This window comes from Phoenix dactylifera, chromosome 13 (genome assembly GCF_051530095.1).
Source record: "Phoenix dactylifera cultivar Ajwa chromosome 13, Ajwa_hap1_PhDact_Kaust_v1.1, whole genome shotgun sequence".
In the NCBI taxonomy this organism is placed as follows: Eukaryota; Viridiplantae; Streptophyta; class Magnoliopsida; order Arecales; family Arecaceae; genus Phoenix; species Phoenix dactylifera.
Genome location: NC_143202.1, coordinates 26,765,834 through 26,790,536, shown reverse-complemented (window position 1 = coordinate 26,790,536; position 24,703 = coordinate 26,765,834). Strand labels below are relative to the sequence as shown.

The 24,703-nt window shown below is 49.9% G+C and overlaps 1 protein-coding gene across 1 annotated transcript; it reads left to right on the top strand.

Moving 5' to 3' along the window:
- The first annotated feature begins 14,646 nt into the window (after positions 1 to 14,646).
- On the top strand, positions 14,647 to 17,931 carry LOC103703180 (putative mediator of RNA polymerase II transcription subunit 26c). The gene is made up of 9 exons (XM_008785951.6): positions 14,647 to 15,644; positions 15,745 to 15,813; positions 15,911 to 15,993; positions 16,082 to 16,146; positions 16,226 to 16,287; positions 16,379 to 16,412; positions 16,495 to 16,619; positions 16,703 to 16,787; positions 16,883 to 17,931. The coding sequence occupies exons 1-9, from the start codon at positions 15,219 to 15,221 to the stop codon at positions 16,984 to 16,986; spliced, it is 1,053 nt and encodes a 350-aa protein (XP_008784173.4). The 5' UTR covers positions 14,647 to 15,218; the 3' UTR covers positions 16,987 to 17,931.
- The last annotated feature ends 6,772 nt before the right edge of the window (positions 17,932 to 24,703 follow it).

Sequence of the window (24,703 nt, the reverse complement as noted above, 5' to 3'; positions counted from 1 at the left end):
ATGCTCACGTGCTGTGGGGAGACATGTATTACCCCAACAATAATAGTGAATGGAAATCATGACGTCCAATTCTGATCGAGTGGGGCTACCCTTGCTCTATTATGGTATGACCACTTCGTATACACAATCGTGTCCTGTGAGCAAATTAAGCTAGATCAGCTTGTTTGCAAGACGTGTCCTGTGACCAGAGCTTAGACGCCACTAGCCGATTCTCGGATTGCGTGCTTGATTAACAAATATTGTTTGCGTTTACCAAGAATAGAACCAAGTGAGCTTCTGACAAATTTATGTATAAAATATCAATAACCACATATAGAAAACTTGCATTGCTGGAATTTAGACAGATGTCCTCTTTCTTCACGCAACTAGCTTTAAAACAGTGCATGATGTGTAAAGAAATGGCAAAGGTAGGCTATACGTAACTGTTGGGGGAATAAGGTTTTTCCCCCAAATGACACGAATGCCCCAAAGAAGCCGCACAATCGTCGACCCTGGAAGGCCGAAGTCGGCACCCGAACTCGGAACCTCCGACCTAAGAGAAACCCCAATGCCCGAGGCCTACTTTTGTCAGCCACCTACTACGGCTATACGTCTCCGAGGTCCGGCCAGAGACCGTACTATGACGCCCCTCCGGCATTTATTGCGCATGACCGCTGTGATCCTCCGGCACACTCCACAATAAATATGGATCTCCAGCTTACTCCACAATAAATATGGATCTCCGGCTTACTCCACAATGAATGCGGATCTCCGGCTTACTCCACAATAAATGCGGATCTCCGGCTTACTCCACAATAAATGTGGATCTCCGGCTCACTCAACAATTAATGCACGTGACTCCTGTCATCTACGGACTCCCAGCTCTCCACGGCAAATAAGCCCAGCAGAGTCTAGTCAACTGTGATAAGTCTCTGATCTCGGCCATACCTCCGACACTGATGCAATAAATTCGCCTGGTAGCGTGCTAGTTCGGGTTGTACAACGCCCTCATCGCCGACATCAGTGCAATTATTCGCCTGACCAAGCGCCGACCTGAACGACATGCCGAGCCGTACTACGGCTTCGCCCCGTTACATCGCAGGTAAACCGACCCCCGGTCTATAAAAGGGGGTTGGAAAATCGATACTGAGGACACGCACCGTTTACCTCTACTCTACACGATTTGCCCCCTCCCTGACTTGAGCGTCGGAGGGCCGGCGCCGGGAGACCCGGCCACCGGCTCGTGTGCAGGCACCCAGACGGAGGACGCCGCCCACTGTCGGATCGTCGCCCAGCCGCGGGAATCAGCCGCTCCTTCTCGCCGATCGCCCCAGACGGAGGACGCCGCCCGTCGACGAACCACCGCCCCACCGTGAGTAACCACCTCCCGCTCCCTCTCCTCGACCGAAGATTGCCCCCGGGTCCAATTTCCAGCAACAGTTGGCGCTAGAGGAAGGGCCCGAGTAGCAGTCATGAAGTTGAGAAGTAAGGGAGCCTCTAACGTCTCCCGGCGTCCCCCGCAAAGTCCTGGACACTCCGTCCAGAATTTCCCAACTCCAGCTGACCCAGGTCCTCAGGTCCAGCTGGAACAGTTCAATGCCCTGGTACAGCAAGTCCAGGCCCTGGCCGCCGCCGTGCAGGGCCTACGGCGCGTGGAAGCTTCATCGGCGCTTCCCCCGCAGGCCCAGGCCCCGCCGGAGTGTCTCCCCAACGGCCCGGTTCTCCCCAGTCAAAATCTGCATGGCTCCTCCAGAGCCAACAACGGAGAACGGGCTACTCCCCGTAGGGAGTTACCGAGAGAAGGTTTCGATCGGAGACCCCAACTTTCCGAGGCGGAGTCAGCCCCGGACCGCCAAGGGCCGGCGCAAACCACAACGACAATCCCACGGGTAGGGGAGCTCGACCGAAAAGTTGAGCATCTGGAGCGCCAGATTGCGGCACTCCACGGCAAGAAGGCAAGACAGGAAGGGGACTTTGAGTTCACTGCCAAGTCCCCCTTCTCCCGCCAGATCGAGGACGAGCCGGTTCCCGTGAGATTCAAAATGCCTCAGGTGGAGCCCTACAGCGGAATCACCGACCCCCTCGACCACTTGGAGAGTTATCGGGCCCTCATGGCCCTACAAGGGTCCTCGGAGGCCATACTCTGCAAAGCCTTTCCAGCGACCCTCCGAGGGACCGCTCAGCTTTGGTTTTCTGGACTGAAGCCGAACACGGTGTCCTCCTTTGAGCAGCTCGGCAGGCAGTTCGCCACCAACTTTGCTGCCAGCCGGCGCCAGCGACGGACATCAGACTCCCTCCTGGACATCAAGCAGAAGGAGGGGGAGTCCCTCAAAGAGTACCTGGACCGCTTTACCGCCGCCACATGGGAGGTCCGCGAGCTAGACCAGTCGATAGCCATGTCGGCTCTGAAAACTGGGGTTCGCTCCTACCGATTCCTCTTCTCCATCGAGAAGAGCTTCCCGGCCGACTTCACCGAAATGCTGGCCCGAGCCCGGAAGTATGCTAAGGCCGAGGAGGCAGTCGCCTCCAGGCGGGGAGCAATCGAGCCCGCCTCTAAGAAGCAGAAGAAGCGCCGCGAGGAGCGCGGCCGACAAAGGAGCCGGTCTCCCCGCAGAGAGAAAAATCTCCCCAGACTGAGGAGTCCGCCCCGTCAGCAGGGGCGACCTCAGCAGAGGACACCTCCTCGTCCGAGGTCTCAACCACGGCCCCGGACGTACCAGGCGAGGTACGAGAACTATACACCCGTCAATGCGCCCCGGGCCGAGATCCTGATGGAAATTGAGGGTCGGGACTTCTTCCGACCCCCGCCTCCTATGCGAGACACGGGATTTCCCCGAAATACCAGGAAGTATTGCCGCTTCCACCGAGACCGTGGGCACGACACGGAGGACTGCTTCCAACTCCGGGACGAGATAGAAGCGCTCATCCGACGGGGAGTACTCAACCGGTTCGTGAGGAATCGACCTGAGGAAAGAAGGCCGGCGGAGAATGTCGCACCAACCGAAAATCCAGGCGACAACAGGCCCATCGCCGGCACCATCAACATGATCGGGCGGGCCTCGGCAGGAACGGCCGCCCAGGGAACACCCCCGAAGCGCCCACGTACTAATGAAGTCATCTCGTTCTCGGACGAGGACTTAGAAGGGGTCGAGACCCCTCACGATGATGCTGTGGTCATCTCCATGATTGTAAATAGGTTTGATGTAAAGCGTGTCCTAGTTGACAATGGAAGTTCAGCCAACATTTTGTACTACCATGCCTACCAAAAAATGGGGTTGACAGGAAGACATCTCCGGAGAATCAATGCCCCGCTAGTCGGGTTTACCGGAGATGCGGTCTCGGTTGAAGGTGAGGCTAGCTTCCTTGTCACAGTTGGCCTCGCCCCCCGGGAGAGCACTATGAGGATGGACTTCTTGGTGGTCCGTCTGCCCTCGGTCTACAACGCCATCCTTGGGCGCCCAGGGTTAAACACCCTTCGAGCCGTGGTTTCAACCCGCCATTTACTCATGCGGTTCCCCACCGGCCAAGGAGTAGGCGAGGTCCGCGGAGACCAACTGGTCGCCAAGCAATGCTACATGGCGGCCCACACAGTGAAACAACCAGCTGAGGCGCCAGACCGCCCGACGCGCCCCTCACTCCCCATAGAAACCCTCGATGCAAGGGACACCCCCTGGAAGAAGCAAGTAGAGCCCGGTGAGCTCCTTATTCAAATCCCACTACGAGAAAATTTTCTCAAGCTAACCGTGCAGGTCGGCTCCGGCCTCGGCGCCCATGAGAGGGATCGCCTCGTCAGCTTCCTGCGGGATAATGTCGATGTCTTCGCCTGGTCGCCCGCGGACGTGCCAGGAATTGACCCTGAGGTCATGGTCCACCGACTTCAGGTGAAACCAACCAGCAGGCCTATAAAGCAGAAGAAAAGAGGCTCCGCCCCCGAGCGACAACGAGCTGCGGCCGAGGAGGTGGACAAACTCCTCGGAGCCGGCTTCATCCGGGAGGTCTCCTACCCGGACTGGCTCGCCAACATAGTCCTCGTAAAGAAGGCCAACGGAAAATGGCGTATGTGTGTGGACTACACCGACCTGAACAAGGCCTGCCCAAAAGACAGTTTCCCCCTCCCGAGCATCGACCAGCTCGTCGACTCCACCTCGGGACACCAACTGCTAACTTTTATGGACGCCTTTTCAGGATACAATCAAATCCGAATGGCGCCAGAAGACGAGGAGAAGACGGCCTTCATCACCGACAAGGGCACCTACTGCTATAAGGTGATGCCCTTTGGCCTGAAAAACGCTGGGGCCACCTATCAGAGGCTGGTCAGCCAGATTTTTAAAGACCAGATCGGCCGGAACATGGAAGTCTACGTGGACGACATGTTGGTGAAGAGCCGAGCGGCGGAACACCACATAGCCGATCTCGACGAGACGTTCGCCAAGCTCAGAAAATATCAAATGAAACTCAATCCGGCGAAGTGCGCGTTCGGGGTCACCTCGGGCAAGTTCCTGGGTTTCATAGTGACCCAGCGCGGAATTGAGGCCAACCCGGAGAAAATCCGGGCACTGCAAGAGATGTCGCCTCCAAAGACAGTTAAGGAGGTGCAGCGGCTCGCGGGGCGGGTAGCCGCCCTGGGAAGGTTCGTCTCTCGGTCAGCCGAGCGTTGCCTCCCCTTCTTCAAGAGCCTCAAACGGCCGAAAGACTTCCGGTGGACAGAAGAATGCCAGCAGGCCTTTGAAGATCTTCGGAGCCTTCTGGCTTCTCCCCCGCTGCTCACCAAGCCCCGGAAAGGCGAGGTCCTTTACTTATATCTGGCCGTCTCCCCAGCCGCAGTGAGCTCAGTTCTCGTCCGGGAAGAGGACAAGCTCCAAAAGCCGGTCTATTACACCAGCCGGGTTCTCAGGGATGCCGAGACCCGATATTCTAAACTTGAGAAGACCATCTTCGCTCTCATCATCTCGGCTCGGAGACTCAGGCCTTACTTCCAAGCCCACACGATAGTTATATTGACTGACCAGCCCATGAAGCAAATATTGCAGAGGTCGGATCGTGCGGGGAGGATCGCCAAATGGGCGGTCGAGCTCGGGGAATTCGACCTCGAATATCGGCCCAGGCCGGCTATCAAAGCTCAGATACTCGCCGACTTCATCGTGGAGTGCACCCTTCCGGACGACCCCGACCTGCCATCTGGACCCGCGGAGGAGGCCCCGAGGCAGCCATGGGTCCTGCACTCGGACGGGTCTTCGACCTCGGGGGGTAACGGGGCCGGACTTATCCTCACTAGTCCAGACGGAGTGGTGGCTGAGCAAGCCCTGCGCCTCGAGTTCCCGGCCTCGAACAATGAGGCCGAGTATGAGGCCCTGATCGCCGGGCTCAAACTGGCGAAAGAACTAAACGTGGGAGACTTGACGGCATTCAGCGACTCCCAGCTGGTGGTGAACCAGGTCCAAGGAGATTTTGAAGCTAAAGAGCCATCCATGCAAAAGTATCTCCAAAAGGTGCGGGAACTCATATCTGCCCTGAATTCTTTCAACATTCAGTACATTCCCAGAACGGAAAACCTCAGGGCAGACCAGCTATCCAAGCTGGCAAGCTCCCGCATGAGCGAGCTTCCTAAGGGAACCGCGCTCGAGTATCTTCAGACCCCCAGCACGGAGGAACCCGAGCCTACCATGTGCATCGGCTCCGAGCCAAGCTGGATCGACGGGCTCGTCTGCTATCTTCAGGACGGAACCCTACCTCATGACGAGATGGAGGCTCGCCGAATCAAGCGCCAGGCCCCCCGATATGTCCTATACGAGAACAGGCTCTATCGACGATCATTTACTTCCCCCCTTCTCAGATGCCTCCGCCCCTCCGAGGCGGACTATGCTCTCCGAGAGGTCCATGAAGGGATCTGCGGAAATCACCTGGGGGGCCGGGCCTTGGCCCATAAGATCCTGCGGCAGGGATATTACTGGCCCACACTCCAAAAAGACGCAACAGATTTCGTCCGCAAGTGCGATCGGTGCCAGCGAAACGCCAATATCCAGCGCCGACCTTCAGCTCTGCTGACCTCCATCATCGCCCCCTGGCCGTTTGCCCAATGGGGGATCGACATCCTGGGGCCCTTTCCCCTCGCCACCGGACAGAAAAAGTTCCTGGTCGTCTCCATCGACTATTTCACCAAATGGGTCGAGGCCGAACCTGTCGCCCGGATCACCGAGCAAAGGATGCGGGATTTCGTATGGAAGTCTATAATCTGCCGATTCGGACTACCCCGTATCCTTATATCTGATAATGGTCGACAATTTGACAATATTCATTTCAGGGAGTTTTGCTCTGAACTCGGCATTGATCATCGCTTCACCTCGGTTGCCCATCCCCAGACAAACGGGGAAACCGAGGTAACTAACCGAACTATTTTGCAGGGACTTAAAGCTAGGCTTGATCGGTCCAAAGGACAGTGGGTCGAGGACTTGTACAATGTCCTTTGGGCGTACCGGACCACGTTCCGACTACCCACGGGAGAGACCCCCTTCAACCTAGCATACGGCACTGAGGCCGTCATCCCGCTGGAGATCGGCCTGCCTTCTCCCAGAATGGAGCATTACGACCCCGACACCAATTCTTCCCAGCTAAGGAGCAACTTGGACCTTGTCGAAGAAACGAGAGAGGTCGCCCGGGTTCGCATGGCGAGATACCAACAGCGAACGGCCCAATACTACAACTCCAGAGTCAAGCCCAAGCTCTTCAAAGTAGGGGACCTCGTCCTCAGGAGAGTCGAGGCTTTTCAACCGACCGAGCAAGGAAAGCTCGCCCCAAATTGGGAAGGGCCGTATCAAATCGCCCGGGTACAACGACCAGGGGCGTACAAATTGAAGTCCCTGGAGGGGACTCTGATCCCACGAAGCTGGAACTCCGAGAATCTACGGATGTATTACCAATGAAACCCTAAGGGGTTCAAAACAATCAGGACAATGGACTCAGCTCCTTTTTCTGCAAAAATTTCTCTCACCTTGATAACTGTAATCCTCTTTTAATATTGGGTCGTCTGTGATCCTCAGATTCCCCGGCCAAAATCGGGATGCCTCGAGGCTCGACCGTAGAGTCCCAAACTCCCTCGACCTCGGGAAGGATCGCAAGACGACGAAACGTGGAATGGAGCAGGATTCCTCGACTAAGGCCGAGATGCCCCGAGTGTCGACAGTGCGTGCCCAGACCCCTCGACACTTCGGGAAGACGGGGTAGTACCTTCGCGGCCCCCCGTGGCGCTCATCACCAACAACGGGGTAGTACCTTCGCGGCCCCCCGTAGCGCCTCCTCGACTAAGGTCGGGATGCCCCGAAGGTCGACCGTAGAGAACCAGACTCCCTCAACCTCGGGAAGCGTCGCAGGTCGACAGTGCGTACCCAGACCCCTCGACCTGACGAACGATTCCTCGACCAAGGTCGGGATGCCCCGGGGGTCGACCGTAGAGAACCAGACTCCCTTGACCTCGGGAAGGCGCCGTGAGGGGTGGAAAGGGTGGCTCCACCTGGGGCGCCACGAAGTGGACCCCTAGGAGCGGTCGACGATCCCCGATCCCCGAAGCGAGCGATCCCTCGACTAAGGTCGAGATGCCCCGAGTGTCGACAGTGCGTGCCCAGACCCCTCGACACTTCGGGAAGACGGGGTAGTACCTTCGCGGCCCCCTGTGGCGCTCATCACCAACAACGGGGTAGTACCTTCGCGGTCCCCCGTAGCGCCCCCTCGACTAAGGTCGGGATACCCCGAGGATCGACCGTAGAGAACCAGACTCCCTCGACCTCGGGAAGCATCGCAGGTCGGTAGAGCGTGCCCAGACCCGCCGACCTGACGTATGATCCCTCGACTGAGGTCGGGATGCCCCGAGGGTCGACCGTAGAGAATCAGACTCCCTCGACTTCGGGAGGTACCACAGGTCAGCAAAGCGTCCGCGGACCCGCCGACCTGACACAAGACCCCTCGGCCAAAGTTGAGGTGCCCCGAGGTCCGACCACAGGGTCTCAAACTCCCTCGACCTCGCAAAGAGCTACAAATCAATAAAGCCTCCCCAAGCCCTCTCAACCTCGGCGGGTGCTGTCGGGTCCGTGAGAAGCCCGAGCCCCCTTAAAGTCAAAAATGACTCCGCAGGTCGACGAGGAAGGGAAGCAGCCTACTCCACCATGCGAAGCATAACTCTGAGAATGAAAGAGGTACATTCAACTGGACGCCCTCCTTGTCAAATTTTATTTACATATTGCTGAACGGAATCTTAATGTTGAAGCCTTATCTCGCCCCAAAGTCGGGCCTCTCTAACGGGTCGGCTTAGGATCGACCTCCTAATTACATTATGCATGCACCGTTCGTCAAGTCTCCGAAACTGGTACAGAGGATTTCATAAATTAGTGCCCGACTTGGCTCTTCGACGTAAACTCCTACGTCCGGCTAAAAAGTGGTCCCGGCCACGAATGCGCCAGCCAAACACGGGTACCAAGGCAATCTCTGGAAACCCCAGCCTTGCTCACCGAAGCCTCGGCAGAGTCCGAGAACAATAACTACGAAAACCTTCGGTAATAACCTGCCTATTGGCCCGCGCTCCCTCTGAGGAGTTTGGAGTTAAGTTCGGAGACCCGACTAAACTCCCCGATTAGCGGCACATACAGACCTAGTCCGGTCTTAGTTAAAGGGCTAAGGCCCGACCTCGACACCTTGGGACTTCCCTAAAGGCTAAACGCGATGACCTCCACGTCTCCCAAATCCGAGCTATAGGACTTAGGAAAATTTTCTAAAAAACTCAAGACTCGGAGCTCCTCTTCGTCGGGATGACTGGAACCCGAGAAGGCTAAGACGTAGCCCGGGAAGAAGGGCAACTTCGTTAAGCAGCCCGGAAATTAAAATGCAAAGCTAGGCCATCGAGGCTGTTCGCTAAGGCCCTGGCCTCGGTCACGACAACAGAGGGAAAGATGAACACGGAATGGCAAAAATACTTTTTCATTAACAAAGGGCCGGAAGGCCAATTACAAAATTGGAAGTCGGCCGCTCAAGGGCCGACCTCGGATACAATGAAAAAGAAAGAAAAATATGCTAAGTCCTAAGCGGCGGGAGCCACATCCGGGGGGTCGTTCGGCACATTGATGACCTCAAGACCTTCCTCCGGAACAGGCTCGGGGTCGGGAGCAGGAGCTTCGGGCACCACCTCCGGGACAGCGTCCGTCTCGGCCGCCAGAGCCACCTCCATGACACCGTCCGCCTCGGCTACCCTCGTCGAAGGCTCGGCGGGGTCTTGCTCATATATTCCCGCCTCGGATGTCAGGATGGTGGGAAGGGCTCGCACGTCGGACCCCCAGCCCCGGTCCTCCCTCGGACGGACCGTCGAGAAGTCATACTGAGGGCAGTACAGGCGCACCTGCTCTCGGAAGTTCTCGAAGCCTCGAAGGAAACCGTCGACCGTCTCCTCCTCCAACATGTCGCGGAACTCTTGCGACTCTTTGAAGAGCTCCACGGCGTGCTCGGCTCGTTCGAGAGCCCTCCTCTCCCGGGCCTCAAGTTGCTCGATTCGGAGGCGAAGGGCCCTCTCCTCATACTCGAGGGCCGCGACCCTGGCCTGGACCTCCCCCAAGCGCGCCTCCGTGCCGCGCATGGTTGCCTTGGTCATGGCGTGAGCCGCCTTCTCCTCCTCAAGCGCCCCCACCACGGCAAGGCGCTCGGCCTCGGTGGCCGCCCACCGAGCCTCGGCCGCGGCCGACACCGCTTCTAGCTCGGCGATTCTTTTCTTGGCCGGCTCCAGCTGCTGGCCGAGCTGCCGAACTTCTTCTCGATACCCGTGGGCGAGGAACGCCATGGTGTCGAGCTCGAGAATATGCTGGAAAAAAAAAAAGGAAAAAAAGAAGAAGCGAGGGTATTGTGAGTTGAAAGGCACGTATGCACGCTAATAACTCAGGAAAATTAAGAAGGGAACTTACCCGGGCGGTGCTGCAGTAAGCACTGCCGGCGACCTCCTCCAGCGAAATCCCCCGGAACGCGGCCCGGTCCGCTGGGAGCACTGCACGCCGCAACATGGAGCGTGCGACCTCGGCGTCCTGAAGGGCCGAGCTCCCCTCAGGAACGGAAGAGTCTGGCTCAACCGACTCTTCTCGGAAAGCTCGGGAAGAGCTCGGCACGATCGGACCCGAGGTCCCGGAGCCGCTCGCCTCGGGGCCTCGGGCAGGCCCGGGTCCTGGCTGCTGCGGCCGGGCCACGAATGATTCCCCCCGCTGGGCAAGGAGGGGCCGATGGGCTCGCACCACTGACCACCCGCTCCCGCCTCGGGTCGGCCGCAGGGGCCCCCGCCTCGGGGCCACTCATCCCGGCCGACGAGGAAGCGCCGTCCGTCCTCGCCCTCCTCCGAGGCTGGGGATTAGCCCCCCCGGCCTCGGCCTCCCGCCTCCTCAGGCGGGAAAAAAGCGACGTGTTGCTGGTCGGCATGCGGGGAATATCTGAAATCAAAAATTTTGTTAAGTGTCAGGCCAGTGGCAGTAAAAGCGAAAGACAAAGAATGAAAATAACGTAGCCGCCCTTACCCTCGGGGCGCGCCGAGCTCAGACCCACGCTCGCCAGGGCGCCCTCCCGCAGGAGCTCGGACAGGTCGTTGCCCCTCCCGAGGGCTCGCACAGAGTCTAGGATCCTCAGCTCCCTCCCCGTGGGCTCGGAGAGTCTGTTGAGGGCCTTCAGCCGTGGGTGTCCCCACCTCGGCTCAAACCCCCAAGGCGCCGCGGACGCCAGGAAGAAAAACTTCACCTTCCACTCGTGGATCGAGGAAGGGGCGCCCCGGAAGAGTGACATACCGCCCCGAAAGGCGAAATATAGCCACCCTGCGTCCGCCGGGTTCTTCTTTAACAGAAAACACCGGCGGAAAAGGCCTACCGTGATCGGGATCCCGTGCCCGAGGCACAGGGACAAAAACCCGATTATGGTCCTCCATGAGTTCGGAGCCAACTGCGCCGGGACGAGCTGGTACTCGGCCAGCAAGCTGCTCACGAACTCATGGGTGGGAAAACGCAGGCCCGCCCAGAGTGTCTCGCGGTAAACCGCGATCCGACCTGGGGGCGGCTGCGTCACCCTGTCCCCCGGCCCTGCGGTTTCAAGACGAAACCCGGGCTGGAAGAAGAAACGGGAGCGGATTGTCTCCAGTTCCTCCTCTGACATATTCGACCCAACTTCTTCGGGACCGAGACTCATTCTCACAGAAGAATGGAGTAAAAATTAAGAGCAGAAAATGGAAGTTGGCAAGGAGAAGAAAAGAGGAAACTCTAGAGAAAACAGGAAGAAAACCTACTGGACATTGCCAGAAATTGCTCCGAGCACCGCCGGCAAAATTCGGTTGAGGGAGAAAACAAGGGAAAAAAGACGACGAAAATGAGGGGAAGCCAAACAAGACCTTTAGGGCAGACTCGTGGGGTTTATATAGACCCCCCTGACGGCCCAGATCGATGGGGTCGGTTTCCATCCCCCGATCGGGCTGCGCCACGTGGCGACCTCTGAGGCCGAGGCACTGCATCCACTCCGGATCAATAAATCGAATACGAAATCAAAGTGTTGTCCCATCGGATCTCGGGACCTCATTATGGGTCCACAGAACCCCATCGCCTCGAAGAATGAGCGGACGGCACCCCCGCTCCCCTCGTTTAATAAAATCTGGGACACGTGGAGCCCCGGTGTGGCCTCCACTCCTCCGAAATTATGACCCGGTAACACGAAATCGGAAGCGTCCGACCCCTGGTCATGCCGCGTGTCCGTTTTGAAACCCAAAATGGCACGCTCATTGATGAGCGGGAATTCTCGATTGTGGGGCCGAGGCGCCACCCCGTCGAACCCGAGGACCCTCATCCTGGGTCCGCCTCACAAACCAACCTCGGTAATCCAAGAGACACCGCCCCCGCTATAGTCGCCTTGAAAGACGTAGGGATATGGACCCCATCATTAATTCGCCGAACAAAGTAACCTCGAAACGCCCAAGGGCGCAGGTCCTACCACGAAAATTCCAAGAAACATGAGGGTGCGGACGAAGTTCGCCCCCCAACTTTAACGATGGACTTTACTTCCTACGTCCGAGCCCACAAGCCGCTCGAACTCGGAAGTCGGGGGGTAGTGTTGGGGGAATAAGGTTTTTCCCCCAAATGACACGAATGCCCCAAAGAAGCCGCACAATCGTCGACCCTGGAAGGCCGAAGTCGGCACCCGAACTCGGAACCTCCGACCTAAGAGAAACCCCAATGCCCGAGGCCTACTTTTGTCAGCCACCTACTACGGCTATACGTCTCCGAGGTCCGGCCAGAGACCGTACTATGACGCCCCTCCGGCATTTATTGCGCATGACCGCTGTGATCCTCCGGCACACTCCACAATAAATATGGATCTCCAGCTTACTCCACAATAAATATGGATCTCCGGCTTACTCCACAATGAATGCGGATCTCCGGCTTACTCCACAATAAATGCGGATCTCCGGCTTACTCCACAATAAATGTGGATCTCCGGCTCACTCAACAATTAATGCACGTGACTCCTGTCATCTACGGACTCCCAGCTCTCCACGGCAAATAAGCCCAGCAGAGTCTAGTCAACTGTGATAAGTCTCTGATCTCGGCCATACCTCCGACACTGATGCAATAAATTCGCCTGGTAGCGTGCTAGTTCGGGTTGTACAACGCCCTCATCGCCGACATCAGTGCAATTATTCGCCTGACCAAGCGCCGACCTGAACGACATGCCGAGCCGTACTACGGCTTCGCCCCGTTACATCGCAGGTAAACCGACCCCCGGTCTATAAAAGGGGGTTGGAAAATCGATACTGAGGACACGCACCGTTTACCTCTACTCTACACGATTTGCCCCCTCCCTGACTTGAGCGTCGGAGGGCCGGCGCCGGGAGACCCGGCCACCGGCTCGTGTGCAGGCACCCAGACGGAGGACGCCGCCCACTGTCGGATCGTCGCCCAGCCGCGGGAATCAGCCGCTCCTTCTCGCCGATCGCCCCAGACGGAGGACGCCGCCCGTCGACGAACCACCGCCCCACCGTGAGTAACCACCTCCCGCTCCCTCTCCTCGACCGAAGATTGCCCCCGGGTCCAATTTCCAGCAACAGTAACATTGGAGAAATAGTTCAAAACATGGGCAATGAGATTGTAGGTAGTTCAATATGTGATTAATACTTGACTAATACCAACTGGGAATATGATTTAAAGGAAAAACTTATAAAAATGAAAGGAAGATGCATGATTTATAATACTAAGTAATAAAAAAGTTTTTTCTATGAAAAATAATAAAAAATTCTAAAAAATAATTTTACTATAATAAAAAATGAGAATACTAAGATAGATTGTTTGCAACTTTGTAAAGATTGAAGTGAAAAATAGATGCGAGTTGCAAGAGAAGCACAAACTAAAAACAAAGTAGTGGGGAATATATTGAGATAATATTGGCATATATAACAAAGACTTTAGGGCACTTCCGCATAGGCGCTTTAATTTAAGTCGAAAGACAAATCAAGAAAGGGAAGAACTAGCATAATATGCGTGGTGTTGTGAGAAAAAATTAGAAAAACTCAAACCGTTATAAAAAAGGAGTACTTAACTAATGAGCATTCACAAAGACTAATAGCAGCTGGATGGGAAAAAGGACATGATCTTGTGAAGCTATAGAAAATTATGCTCTACATCTAAATTTTGAATCAAGTTGAGAATGTCAGTTGAATAGGGCTAAATATTTCTTGTATTTAAACTAGTTCGAAACTAAGTGCCAGCTTACAAGCAATCACAATGGCACTTTTGCATTGTGTGTCAAACGTGTCGACGATAGAAAATAGACATATTATGTTGAACCATTAAATAGAAAAACAAAATATTATTTAGAAAAATAAAACTTAAGCAAGGAAATGAGGTTTAATTCCACATTTTTTTTTTGAAAAATATAAACTCCAACCAATATTATGACTGATTTCGGCTCACGACCTATTTGGATATTTCTGCACGAATATCTTACAAAAAAAAAAGAGCTTCTTAGCCCACCAGCCTGAGGGCTCCTCTAAGTGCTAGTAATAGAGAAGCCATGGAGGTCATTTTATTCCTTCCACAAAATTCGGATTAGGGTGGAGCGAACGACGAGCTTCTCGATCTACGAATCTAATAATAAATTCAAACCAATCCTGTTGAATTACTCGGGTAGGTCCTCACCGAATGTTTGATCACGGGGTAACAAATGGAGACACTTGGCGGGTCCCTAATGGCCTATGATCCAATAAAAACCGATACTGCCGGCTTACGAATTTATCCGACAGTAACAGCCGTCAGATGGTCGATCAACAGTTTCAAAGGAGCCCGCCGCTTGGCTTGACATCACCTTCCCCTGTTCCCCATCCTCATCCAGACTCCAGACAGACCACGGTAAACGGGCCGAAAGTGTCGCTTCAAAAAGTCCACCGATTCGATGCCGTCCGTTTCCGGGGGCCCGCAGATCGAGAGATTCCAACGCCGCAAAGGCTGGACTTAACGGCGGAGCAGAGCCCCAAAACAGGCCACATAAAAGGGCACCAAAAAAATATTCATCGGAATGTGACTCACGAACGAGCGCAGAGTGGAAAGAAACAGATTAATCACGAGGACTCTTAAATTGCCCTCTCTCTCCCCCCGACCGCTTTTTCTCCGTCTCCACTTTCCGCTCCGTTTCCCGGAAGGGGAGGACTGAGGAGGGCGAGCCAAGACGCTTCTGTCGTCTTCCGGGGCGGAGACAGCACCGCCTAGAAAGTGAGGGAAAAAAAGGAAAAAAAAAAGGGAAAAAAAAGAAAGAGGAGAGGTCAGCCCCGCCCCCCTCGCCCTCTTATTATAGAAAAAAAATCAGAAAATAATAATAATAAAAACTCCACCAAAAAAATAAAGGAGGTTTATGTAAACTAAAATATCCTGCAGTCTAGAATCCTATATTCTGCTGGCTTTTGGCTACTTCCTCTCATATCTATCTCCATCCAAGAAAGGAGAAAAAAGATATATGGCCTTTTCGATGAGGAATTTGGGGATTTATTGATGGATTTTGTCAGCGTTTTGTTCCGGTTTGTGTGAGGGATCTGGTTTTTTGTTCGTTTTTGGTCGAGTTCAGATTGAATGGGACAGTGATGTATTAGGATTGGGATTTGGGAAGATTGGATGGGAGGAATGGAACCGCGTTAAAAGATTTCAGATCCGGGGAGGAGGGGAGGAGGAAAGGATCGGAGGGATCGATCGGGGGCGAGGGTGATGGATGCGGAAGATTTGAGAAGGGTGATGAGGAGCACGGGCGTGGATCTCTGGGCTCTAATCGAGGCCGCGATCGATGTAGCTGCCACGGATCATGGCAAGGAGCTGCGGGCGCGGCGGGACGGAATCGTGGAGCGGCTCTACGCGACGCGGCCGAGGGCGGCGGATCGCTGCGGGAACTGCGCTCCCGCCGCCGGCGATGGCGGCGGCGCGGCGGGGCGGGAGGCGGCAAGCCAGGCGAGAGGGGGAGTGGAGGGGAAGGGGAGCATGAGCCCAGCGGCCAGGAAGCGGGCGGAGACGGCGTCGCCGCCGTCGATGAACGGCGAGGAGACAGAAGGACAGGACTATGCGAGGGATGATCGCCGTCCGATCGACGAGCAGACCAAGATCTTGGCCATTAAAGAGTTTCTGGATGACCCCGATCAGGTCCATCTCCTTCCTTCTATATTTCTTTTTCTTTGCATTTTCTTTAACAATAAAAAAAAGAGGATATTTGTTATAGTGAATTTTTGTTTGGTTGGAACAGTCGGATGATTCTCTGGTAAGCCTGCTGCAAAATCTTGCAGACATGGAGATTACTTTCCAGGCTCTCAAGGTAATAAAAATAAATCCTAATTTTTTTTTTCTTTTCAAGAATTTTTGCTTAGCGGCTCATAATTTTATTAAAACTTCTTCTCTTTTTCTGCATCCAGGAAACGGATATAGGAAGGATTGTGAATGGCTTCCGCAAGCATCCCTCGTTCGAAGTACGGCAATTGGTTAAGCAACTCGTCAGGTGACGACCATGATCCTCTTCTTTTCTTTGAAAGAATTTTAGAAGAAAGGCTTAGGCTTCTGATCCTCTTTTCCAATTTGGCCCCCAGGAGGTGGAAAGATCTCGTGGACGAGTGGGTGAAATCGAATTCCGCCGGCGACGCTGCATATATCAGTAGGTCACCAAACTCGATCCAGAAAAAAAACTTGGTATCATCCAACTGTGTCTAATTTCCTATGCCGATCGATTGCAGCTGATGGAGACTCGCCGCTGCAAATCCCTGTAAAAAATAACAATCAAAACGGGCACCAGCAGGTACTCAATTCTCTATGAAATTTCTAATTTTGATTTCCTTTTTCTGGTATCTGAATTGTTGTTATTATAATTATTTTGTCTGTCATTGCAGGCTTCCGAATTCGGTTTCTCAACAAATCCTCACAGTAAGTGATGGAATTCTGTTTTTTTTTTTTTGCCTTTTAAATTAGTATATGGTAAGAAGGCTAATCGTTGGGGTTGAAGCAGATGGTTACGCGAGCTCTGAGAGAAATGGCGGGGAATTAATGGAGCCAAAGGCGAAGCCCACCCCGCGGAAGGAAGCTGCAGCGAAGCCAAACCACTCCTCCCCGCCTTCTGCGCCCTCTCCAGCTGTAAGGAAATCAGTTTATTATCAAACCATTTTAAATGGAAATTATTTAAATTTCTCTAATTATTATTTTGTAATTCGCGTAAGGCCAAGGAGGACTGCCTGCTCGATCCCGAGAGACTCGCTTCCGCGAGGAGACGCCTCCATGAGAACTACCAGGAAGCTCAGAACGGTATTTGATTATTCTTTTTATTTTCTATTGGAATTTTATGGTGTTTAATTATGTACTAAAATTCTTCTTCTTTTTTTTAATGTGGGGGGAAAAAGCGAAAAAGCAACGGACCATTCAGGTGATGGATATCCATGAGATACCGAAACCGAAAAATACCTTCACGCGGAATAAAGGCGGCTTCCAGGCGAAGCACTGGTGAAGTCCGGTGACCGGCGGGTGCCTGTAATACCTTTAATTATGATGCTTTGCTGATGGATTTTTTTTTGGGATTTTAGTTCTCGTTTTCTAATTAACTGGAGATTTTGGAGAAGGATGAGAAGAAAGGGTATTTATTAGGAATTAAAGGAATTTTTTGATTGGCTGGTGGGGATGCAACGCGGGCGATGGAGAGTGTCCACGTGTCCTTTCCTTTTTGACGTCTTTTGTAGTGGCCCGGGGGTGGGGGGCAATCCGCGGATGACTCGGGGAGTGGAGCCGGAGAATTTGGTGGTTCTTTTTTTGGGGGTAAAAAAGGTGAAAAAACCAGAGGCCTTTAATTTGGGGAAAGAGGGACTCCAAAGGATAGGAAGAAAGAAGATGTGTCGTGTATCGAAAAAAGAAAGGAAAAAAAGAAGAAGAAGAAGTTGGACCAGACCGCCCTTTGAAAGTTGGATAACTGTTCGACACTTGTACGCAAAAAAAAAAAAAGAAGAAAAATGGATAACTGGATCTTTTGGCGTGGAGTGTCAGATCATGACAACCATAGGACAATCACAGTGACATCTGGCTCACAAAGTGGTTTTAACCATAAGATTTATGTAGAGATAAGTAGTAGCATAGACAGCTAAATTGAAGCCAGAGGGAAGACATTTTTAGGTATGAAAAAATTGGTGGGCAATGGTATCATTCACCTCAAGTGTGAGATAGTGTTATATTGGTGGCTCATGCATCCCTTTTTCAAGCTTTGCCTGCACAAAACAAGGCAGTCCAATAAATTACTAGAGGGTTGTGCCTTGCACTTGAGACTTATGTGAAGCCATGACATGTAAATTGAGCTGGTTCTTGATGCAGAAAAGTGCTGGAGATATATTGATGTTTGCGATTTTTTTTTCTTCTATGGAACGAATTACTTTGCCGCGCTCTAAATATATCATTTTTTTCACTATATCGATAAATCATGTCAAGTTTTAAATCTTAAGAGCCATCCTAGGTATAGGAATGACGTCCTTAGGAATAATCTTGTATACGATGCTACAGACAAGTAGATTGGATTTTTTTTTTTTGCTAATAAAAAAGGGTAGGGGGAGGAAGGGACAAGTCCACCCCCGCGTAGCAGCTTCCACTGGACCTTCGCTCCGCAAGAAGAATGTTTGATGCGGACAAAAATGGCCTTATGTTGGGCATTCCGACTGGTTTTACTCATGCCTTCTCTACCCATGAGCCCGCCTCAGCTATTTCTCTGGACTCTGGCTCGAGTTCCAAGTGTGAGTATGTCACATCTGGCATCACCCCGGCTACTAGCGATCTAAGAGCTGTCCTATATCTCATGTCTAAGCAGTGGATAAAGTCATATTTTAATCGTCGCCACGAATCGTCGCTGCAATGGCCAAAGATAAGTAGATCGGACCGTTCGCATGGTAATAGGAAAGCATGCATGATAAATGGCCGGAATAGAATGGCTCTAAATAACGGCACTGTTAACAGTCATTAATTATATTATTGAGATAAATAATATAGAAGAATATGATAACTATTGTCTTTCATTATTTTTATTATAATGGATGCTTATAATATTAATAACAGTCTTTTTCTAATCTATACTTTATTTTAAATAAAATAATTTTTAAATTTATTTTTGTATCTTTTCAATAGGTGATTGTACTAAATTATTTTATTTGATAAAACATGAAGAAAAAATAATGCCATTATTTTTTAATAATATCCATTATTTCAGCAACCATTTTAATATTAATAAATATATAAAAATCTATTTTTACATAAATAATGACTACTATAAATATTGTAATAATCAGTACAAGCTTCGGTTGAGGCGTTACAACGGGACAGCGGGTCATTTAAGGCCTTGCGTAAAGGCACCTTGCGAGTACCAGTCACATGAAAATGACCTACCGAAAGGAATTACTGCAACACAGTGCACCCCCCATCACGTGACCAGCGTGGGAATAACCAATGATCTTACAGCCAGAAAACATACTATTTTATCTTTTTTTAAAAAAGATAATATCGTTATATTTTCATTATTACCCATTATTTTTTATTATAAAATCAGCGTTGTTGGGGAGGAAAAATGAATCACCAACACATATGGTTAAAGCACCCAAATCTGACAGTAAGCTTGACTTCAGAAGGCCGAGCTCAGAAGACATGAGCTTAGAAGGCCGAGCTCAAAAGATCGAGCTCCGAAGGTCGACCTCAGAAGGCCGAGTGTGGAACCGCCCACATAAAAAAGAGAGCACCAAATTCTCCATATTTGGGATCAAATCCCGCAGTCTCTGTCACCACAGCTGTTAAAATTTGAATTCCTACCATCTCAACCAATTGCTAGCTAATTTGAACGCCCGTGCCATCTAAGGTAACCTATTTAATCCGAAATATGCGAAATCGCAATTAGGGGGCTTCCTCCTCCACAAAAGAAAAGTTTCTCGGCTTCCTCCCTGGCAAAAATACATTGCTACATTACTTCTCTCCATAAAAAAATTTCTCTCTAACTTAAGCATCAGAGGGCCTGCGCCAGAACCTCCGACCATAGGCTTCTTGCAGGTCCACCAAAGATAGCCTCAGCCGCCGCACCACTAGTCGGAGCTCCTTCTTCTCGATCCGCGGTCATCTTCGGGTTCGACTTCCAGCAACAAGCATATTTATATGAGCAAAAGCGGTTATAACTGTTATAGTAACTAATAACAGTTTTGATGAGGGTGTTATAAGGAAATGACGTGTTATGCGCGACCTGGCCGAAAAGTGCTGTTGAGGCTCGAGAGCACGGTATCAACGTGTCAAGACAATAGCAGAGTTTACAAACCCCAAGCACGTGGTCTCGCGCACCTGCCGAGGACCACAGAATTGTTGCAGCACACTCACGCGACCGGCGTGGGCATAACCAACGGTCGATTGCATCTACGAAACGTTTCCAATGGCGAGCGGTGGTGATCAGGGAAAACAGATTTATAACTGGAGAGCTCAAATTGTTTTGAGATCTGTGCCGAATATAATCTAACGGACTACGTCGCGAAACAAGATCAATCATTCTTTCCCGCGAAAGATGCAACCGGAACCGTTAATTAATCGTGCCGGAGATGAGGGGTCGTTTTCGATGCCGGAGCTTATCCGGTCTCGGTTTCCAGCTTTGACTCCCACGCGCCTTCTTTGACCGGATCCGAGCCCACGGGCCACGGCGGAGCCTAATTTACTGCGCTCTTAATGAACCCACTGATTGAACGGTCGAGATCTTTTGATCAGCGTGATCTTACGACGGTGATCCCGATTTTCCGCGTGGTTTTCCGGCGAATTGGCTGCTCCTTTCTTCTGGTCTTCGTGGACCAAGAAAAAAAACTCGTGGCCAATTGCCGCATTTATTTGCACGCGTAAAACATCTAGAGGTTGAACCGGGAATTGGGTAGCACCTTGTTTTGTTTGTATGCTTATGGTTGTGGTTGAATTGGGAAACAACTCTCCCCTCCCTTGGATACAATGAACGAGGCCTTGGTTGGAAGAATAGTTGGTAGTAGAGCATTTGAAAGTAGAGCTTTTAGAAGTAGAGCTTTTATAAAAAAACTATTTGCTGTTTGATAACTATATTTCTATAATATTGTATGGAAACAAATTAAGAAAATACTTTTAGTATGACAAAATGACCATAAAAAATATTGCATAGTATTATGCAACAAAGTATAATAAAATATAATATATATTAATATATAAATTATGATATAGTATAATATTACTATAATGTAATATATATTATTGTAATATAGTAATATAATATTGTATATTATAACATAATAATTTAATATTGTTGGTGGAAAAATGGACCACCCTACAAATGCAATTATAGCACCCAAATCCGTCAGCAAGCTCGAGCTCATCCAAGTGATCGGGCTCTTCCGCTCTCGAGCTCATCCAAGTGATCGGGCTCTTCCGCTCTCGAGCTCATCGGCCGAGACCAGAAGGCCGAGACCAGAGAGCCGAGACCAGAGGGCCGAGACCAGAAGGCCGAGACCAGAGAGCCGAGACCAGAAGGCCGAGACCAGAAGGCCGAGACCAGAGAGCCGAGACTAGAAGGCCGAGACCAGAGAGCCGAGACCAGAAGGCCGAGACCAGAAGGCCGAGACCAGAGAGCGTCGACCAGAAAGGCAACCCCGCCGAGCCCATGTCTTAGCCAAATATCCAATCTCCGCCTAACCCTCCAAAGGATCTGACAACTAGATACATGACTCCACTACAATCCGCCACCATCCCTAAGTCGTCAAGGCACGAGATCTCCGCAGGTATTCGGCACGACCTATCATTAATGCCTGAGACCCCCTCAGGCCTCCGATGCACTCAGTCATTAAATGAACACGGCTCAAGATGATCTCCGGATCACTGAACCATCAAAGCGTATGGGTCTCCCTGACCGCCGGTCCACTCAGCAATCAATGCGCCTGCCATCTACGAACCCCAGGCCCACCACGGCCGGCGGTTCAATCACCCCAACGGGTCCGATCAACCGTGACAACTCCCTGACTCCGGTATGATTCGGCCTTATTCTCTACGACGCCATTAATGGGCCAAATCGTGCCCAATTATCACAAAAGAAGACAAATTCCCCTGTCACCTCCCAGGTAACATAATGCCCTTCTATAAAAGGGAACCTGGGAGGAAAGAGGAGGGGGACCGGGGGGAAAAGGAAGAAAACAGCACAGACACAATTGAACACAATATTCTCTTTATTTTCTCCGCATATCTCTTCCTTGCTCTCTCCACATATCTGCCCCCTCTAACTTAAGCATCGGAGGGCCGGCGCCGGAGAGCCCGGCCACCGGCTTTTTTGCAGGACAGGCCAGGACGCACTCTTCTCCGCTCTCTCATCCCCACGGAGGACGCAGTCGGCCGGCGCACCGCCGTCCGCCCTCCCGGCAGCGGAGCTCCTCCTCCCCTGGTTTCGCGGCGGCCCCCGGGTCCAATTTCCAGCAACAAATATAATATTAAATTATTTAATATAACATATTAATGTATTATGATATAGTGTAATATAATATTATATTCATAGTATAATACAATAATAAAAGTATAAAATATTATAATTACTAGCATATATTAATTTTTTATAATATAACAAATTTTCTAGGTAGTGATAAAATTAGTTAAATAATTATTAAAAGGACAATTACACTATGGATATTTTGGTCAAACAAACAGCTTTCCAACCGAGCCTAAAAGTGCTTTTTCGGAAAGCTCCAAAATGGAGTTTTTTCCGAAAAGTTGTTTTTAACTTTCTGAAAAAGCTAAAACAACTGCTCAAAATTTTTACCAAATATCCTTATTTTATCTAAAAATGCTTTTAGAGGGTCAGAAAGTACTTTTTGGCCCTCTAAAAGCTCCCCCAAATATGGCCTAAGGCTGCTACAAGTGCTTAACTATTTGTAGGTGATACATTATACACTTAAATAAGTAGAATTGGAAGCACCTTAGATTATATAAACTAAAATTTGTTGAGAATCTATGATGCTGCAACTTGGTTTGCATAATGATGCTTTTTATTTGGCTGTCCAAATAACTTTATTGGATAAATGATCGAAAGAAGAGGATGTATTGGGTAAATGATTATCAGATGCCTGCTATATAACAAGTAGATATCATACAGCATTGTTATCTCTTACAAAAGGACATTCTTCCAATAATTATCGATGCACAGAATCCGCATCCTGAAAGATGAGTAGTTTCCATTAGCCCATTAATTATCAGCATTTTAAGTGATGCTAGGCATGCAGGATCTTAGGAGATTGACGAAAAGCTCTTTATTTCCATAACATACAATATAATACAAGTAGATAAAAGAGAACTATGGAGATAAAATGTTCTTGGTATTCTTTAGATAGATGTGACATTGTTATATTGAACATCAATGAAAAGTTCTCCTATAAGAAATTGTTGTTTAATTTATATCATACATTCGCTAATCATGTCATTATTATCTTCACCATGCGTGTCTTGCATTCAAGTGCTCTAAACGGATTTTTTAGTCGGGTATTGAGGATCCAACTTGCAGCCTTTTGGTGCAGATTAATCATTTCCTTTCACCCAAGGTAAAGCTTCATGAGCCAATTTTATGACACCCAAGTAGTTTGTTGTGTAGAATCTTAGATTCACATTAGATGTGTAATTTACATTATGATTAGAGTTGAAAATGCATGGCTTCACCTGCCCAACTCGTGGACACTGGAAGGAAATTACCAATAAAGTCTTGACAAATCAGTTATAACAATTTATACATGACTTGATCAAAACTTTTCTTGTTGAAAACAATGAATAAATAAATGGAGAAAAGAAATAATATCTTGATCACGTGGCAAGGGAGAAATCCAAAGCTAATTAGGGTTTTTTGTTTGTTGGGACTCTGCAGATTTCTTTCTTAGTGCATTACGATATAAAGGAACACTTCCTATAATTATATAATTTTATCATGGATATTTTGGTCTAAAAAAATTATAATTCTAAAACAACTTTCCGATCTGTGCTAAAAATACTTTTCCGAAGAAGCTCCATATTGGAGTTTCTCCTAAGTAGACGATTTCAGTTTTTTGGTAAAACTAAAACAACTTCTCATTTTAAAACACCGCTATTTCATCTAAAAATATCTTTGGAGGGTCAGAAAGTGCTCTCTGGCCCACCAAAAGTTTTGATAAATGATATGTATCCAAAAACTTTCTTATTTCTTACATGCAAGACACACGGTACTTATCGGACAAAATAAAGCTCAGAATTATAATTTATGCTTCCCCTATGAGACCTCCTCACGGGGCCCATGGAACTTTAATACTTATTCCTAACCATTTAAGTACTAATTATTGAGACCATGATTTATGAATGGTTTTTTTGGCTTCCAAGAGTGGTCCAAAGAAAAACTTCTTTTCCCCTAAACTTTAGAGAATGGAAAGGAGACCCATCCACATTACCCATACATTGATCCGAATACTTGAAGATATAAAATCCAAGACTCAAAACTTGAGACAAGAACTCCTGATTGGTAAGCAAAGAGATGTGACTACTAGAACAGGTCGCAATTTGCCTGATTTTGTTGAATATGAAATCTCAATTCAGATGGTGTTGGACTTTTCGATTGCTGTATCAAGTGGCATGCTTTACAATGTCAAGTGTAAAGGAGCAATGTCAAAGCATTAAGTTGGTTCAAGAATTTTCTTACTCTTTTTACTTTCTTGGAGTGAAACTTCTAAGTTACGTTGGCATTAGATAAGGTCCGGAAGTTTTGCGCAATGAAAAATAATTTTTTTTGTTTGAAAGAGTGAAACTAAAGTTTTGAAAGATTTAATTTATTTTAGATGCTGACATGCAACCTAATCCAAGGATAAGTCACAATCCTCTCCAGTTCAGGATCAAATGTGAGAGGTCATCTAGCGAACAAAAAGACTTACTATGTTGGAAAACTCTCTCTCTTTTCATCAAGAAAAAAAAGAGAGACTACCATGTGTCTCTCAGAATGCGATAGGAAATTAACCTCTCTCTCTCTCTCTCTGTGTGAACTTGGCAACTATCCCAAGTGAGCAGTTTTACCCTTGCTATGGAGCTCTCCTTGATCCAGTAATCTGGTGCTAGTAAACTTCTCTCTCTCTTCCCCACCTTTTTTTGTGAACTTATTTTGGTCCTCTAGAACCCAGTCACACCAGTTCTGATGATTGTATAATTCCATGGTAAGTTTT

Excerpts from the sequence above, each read along its gene's own strand:
- LOC103703180 (XM_008785951.6), top strand. The coding sequence starts at position 15,219 with ATGGATGCGGAAGATTTGAGAAGGGTGATGAGGAGCACGGGCGTGGAT. Across the intron at positions 16,147-16,225 it reads CGGCGACGCTGCATATATCA|CTGATGGAGACTCGCCGCTG; the intron begins GTAGGTCACCAA and ends GATCGATTGCAG. Across the intron at positions 16,413-16,494 it reads TTTCTCAACAAATCCTCACA|ATGGTTACGCGAGCTCTGAG; the intron begins GTAAGTGATGGA and ends GGGTTGAAGCAG.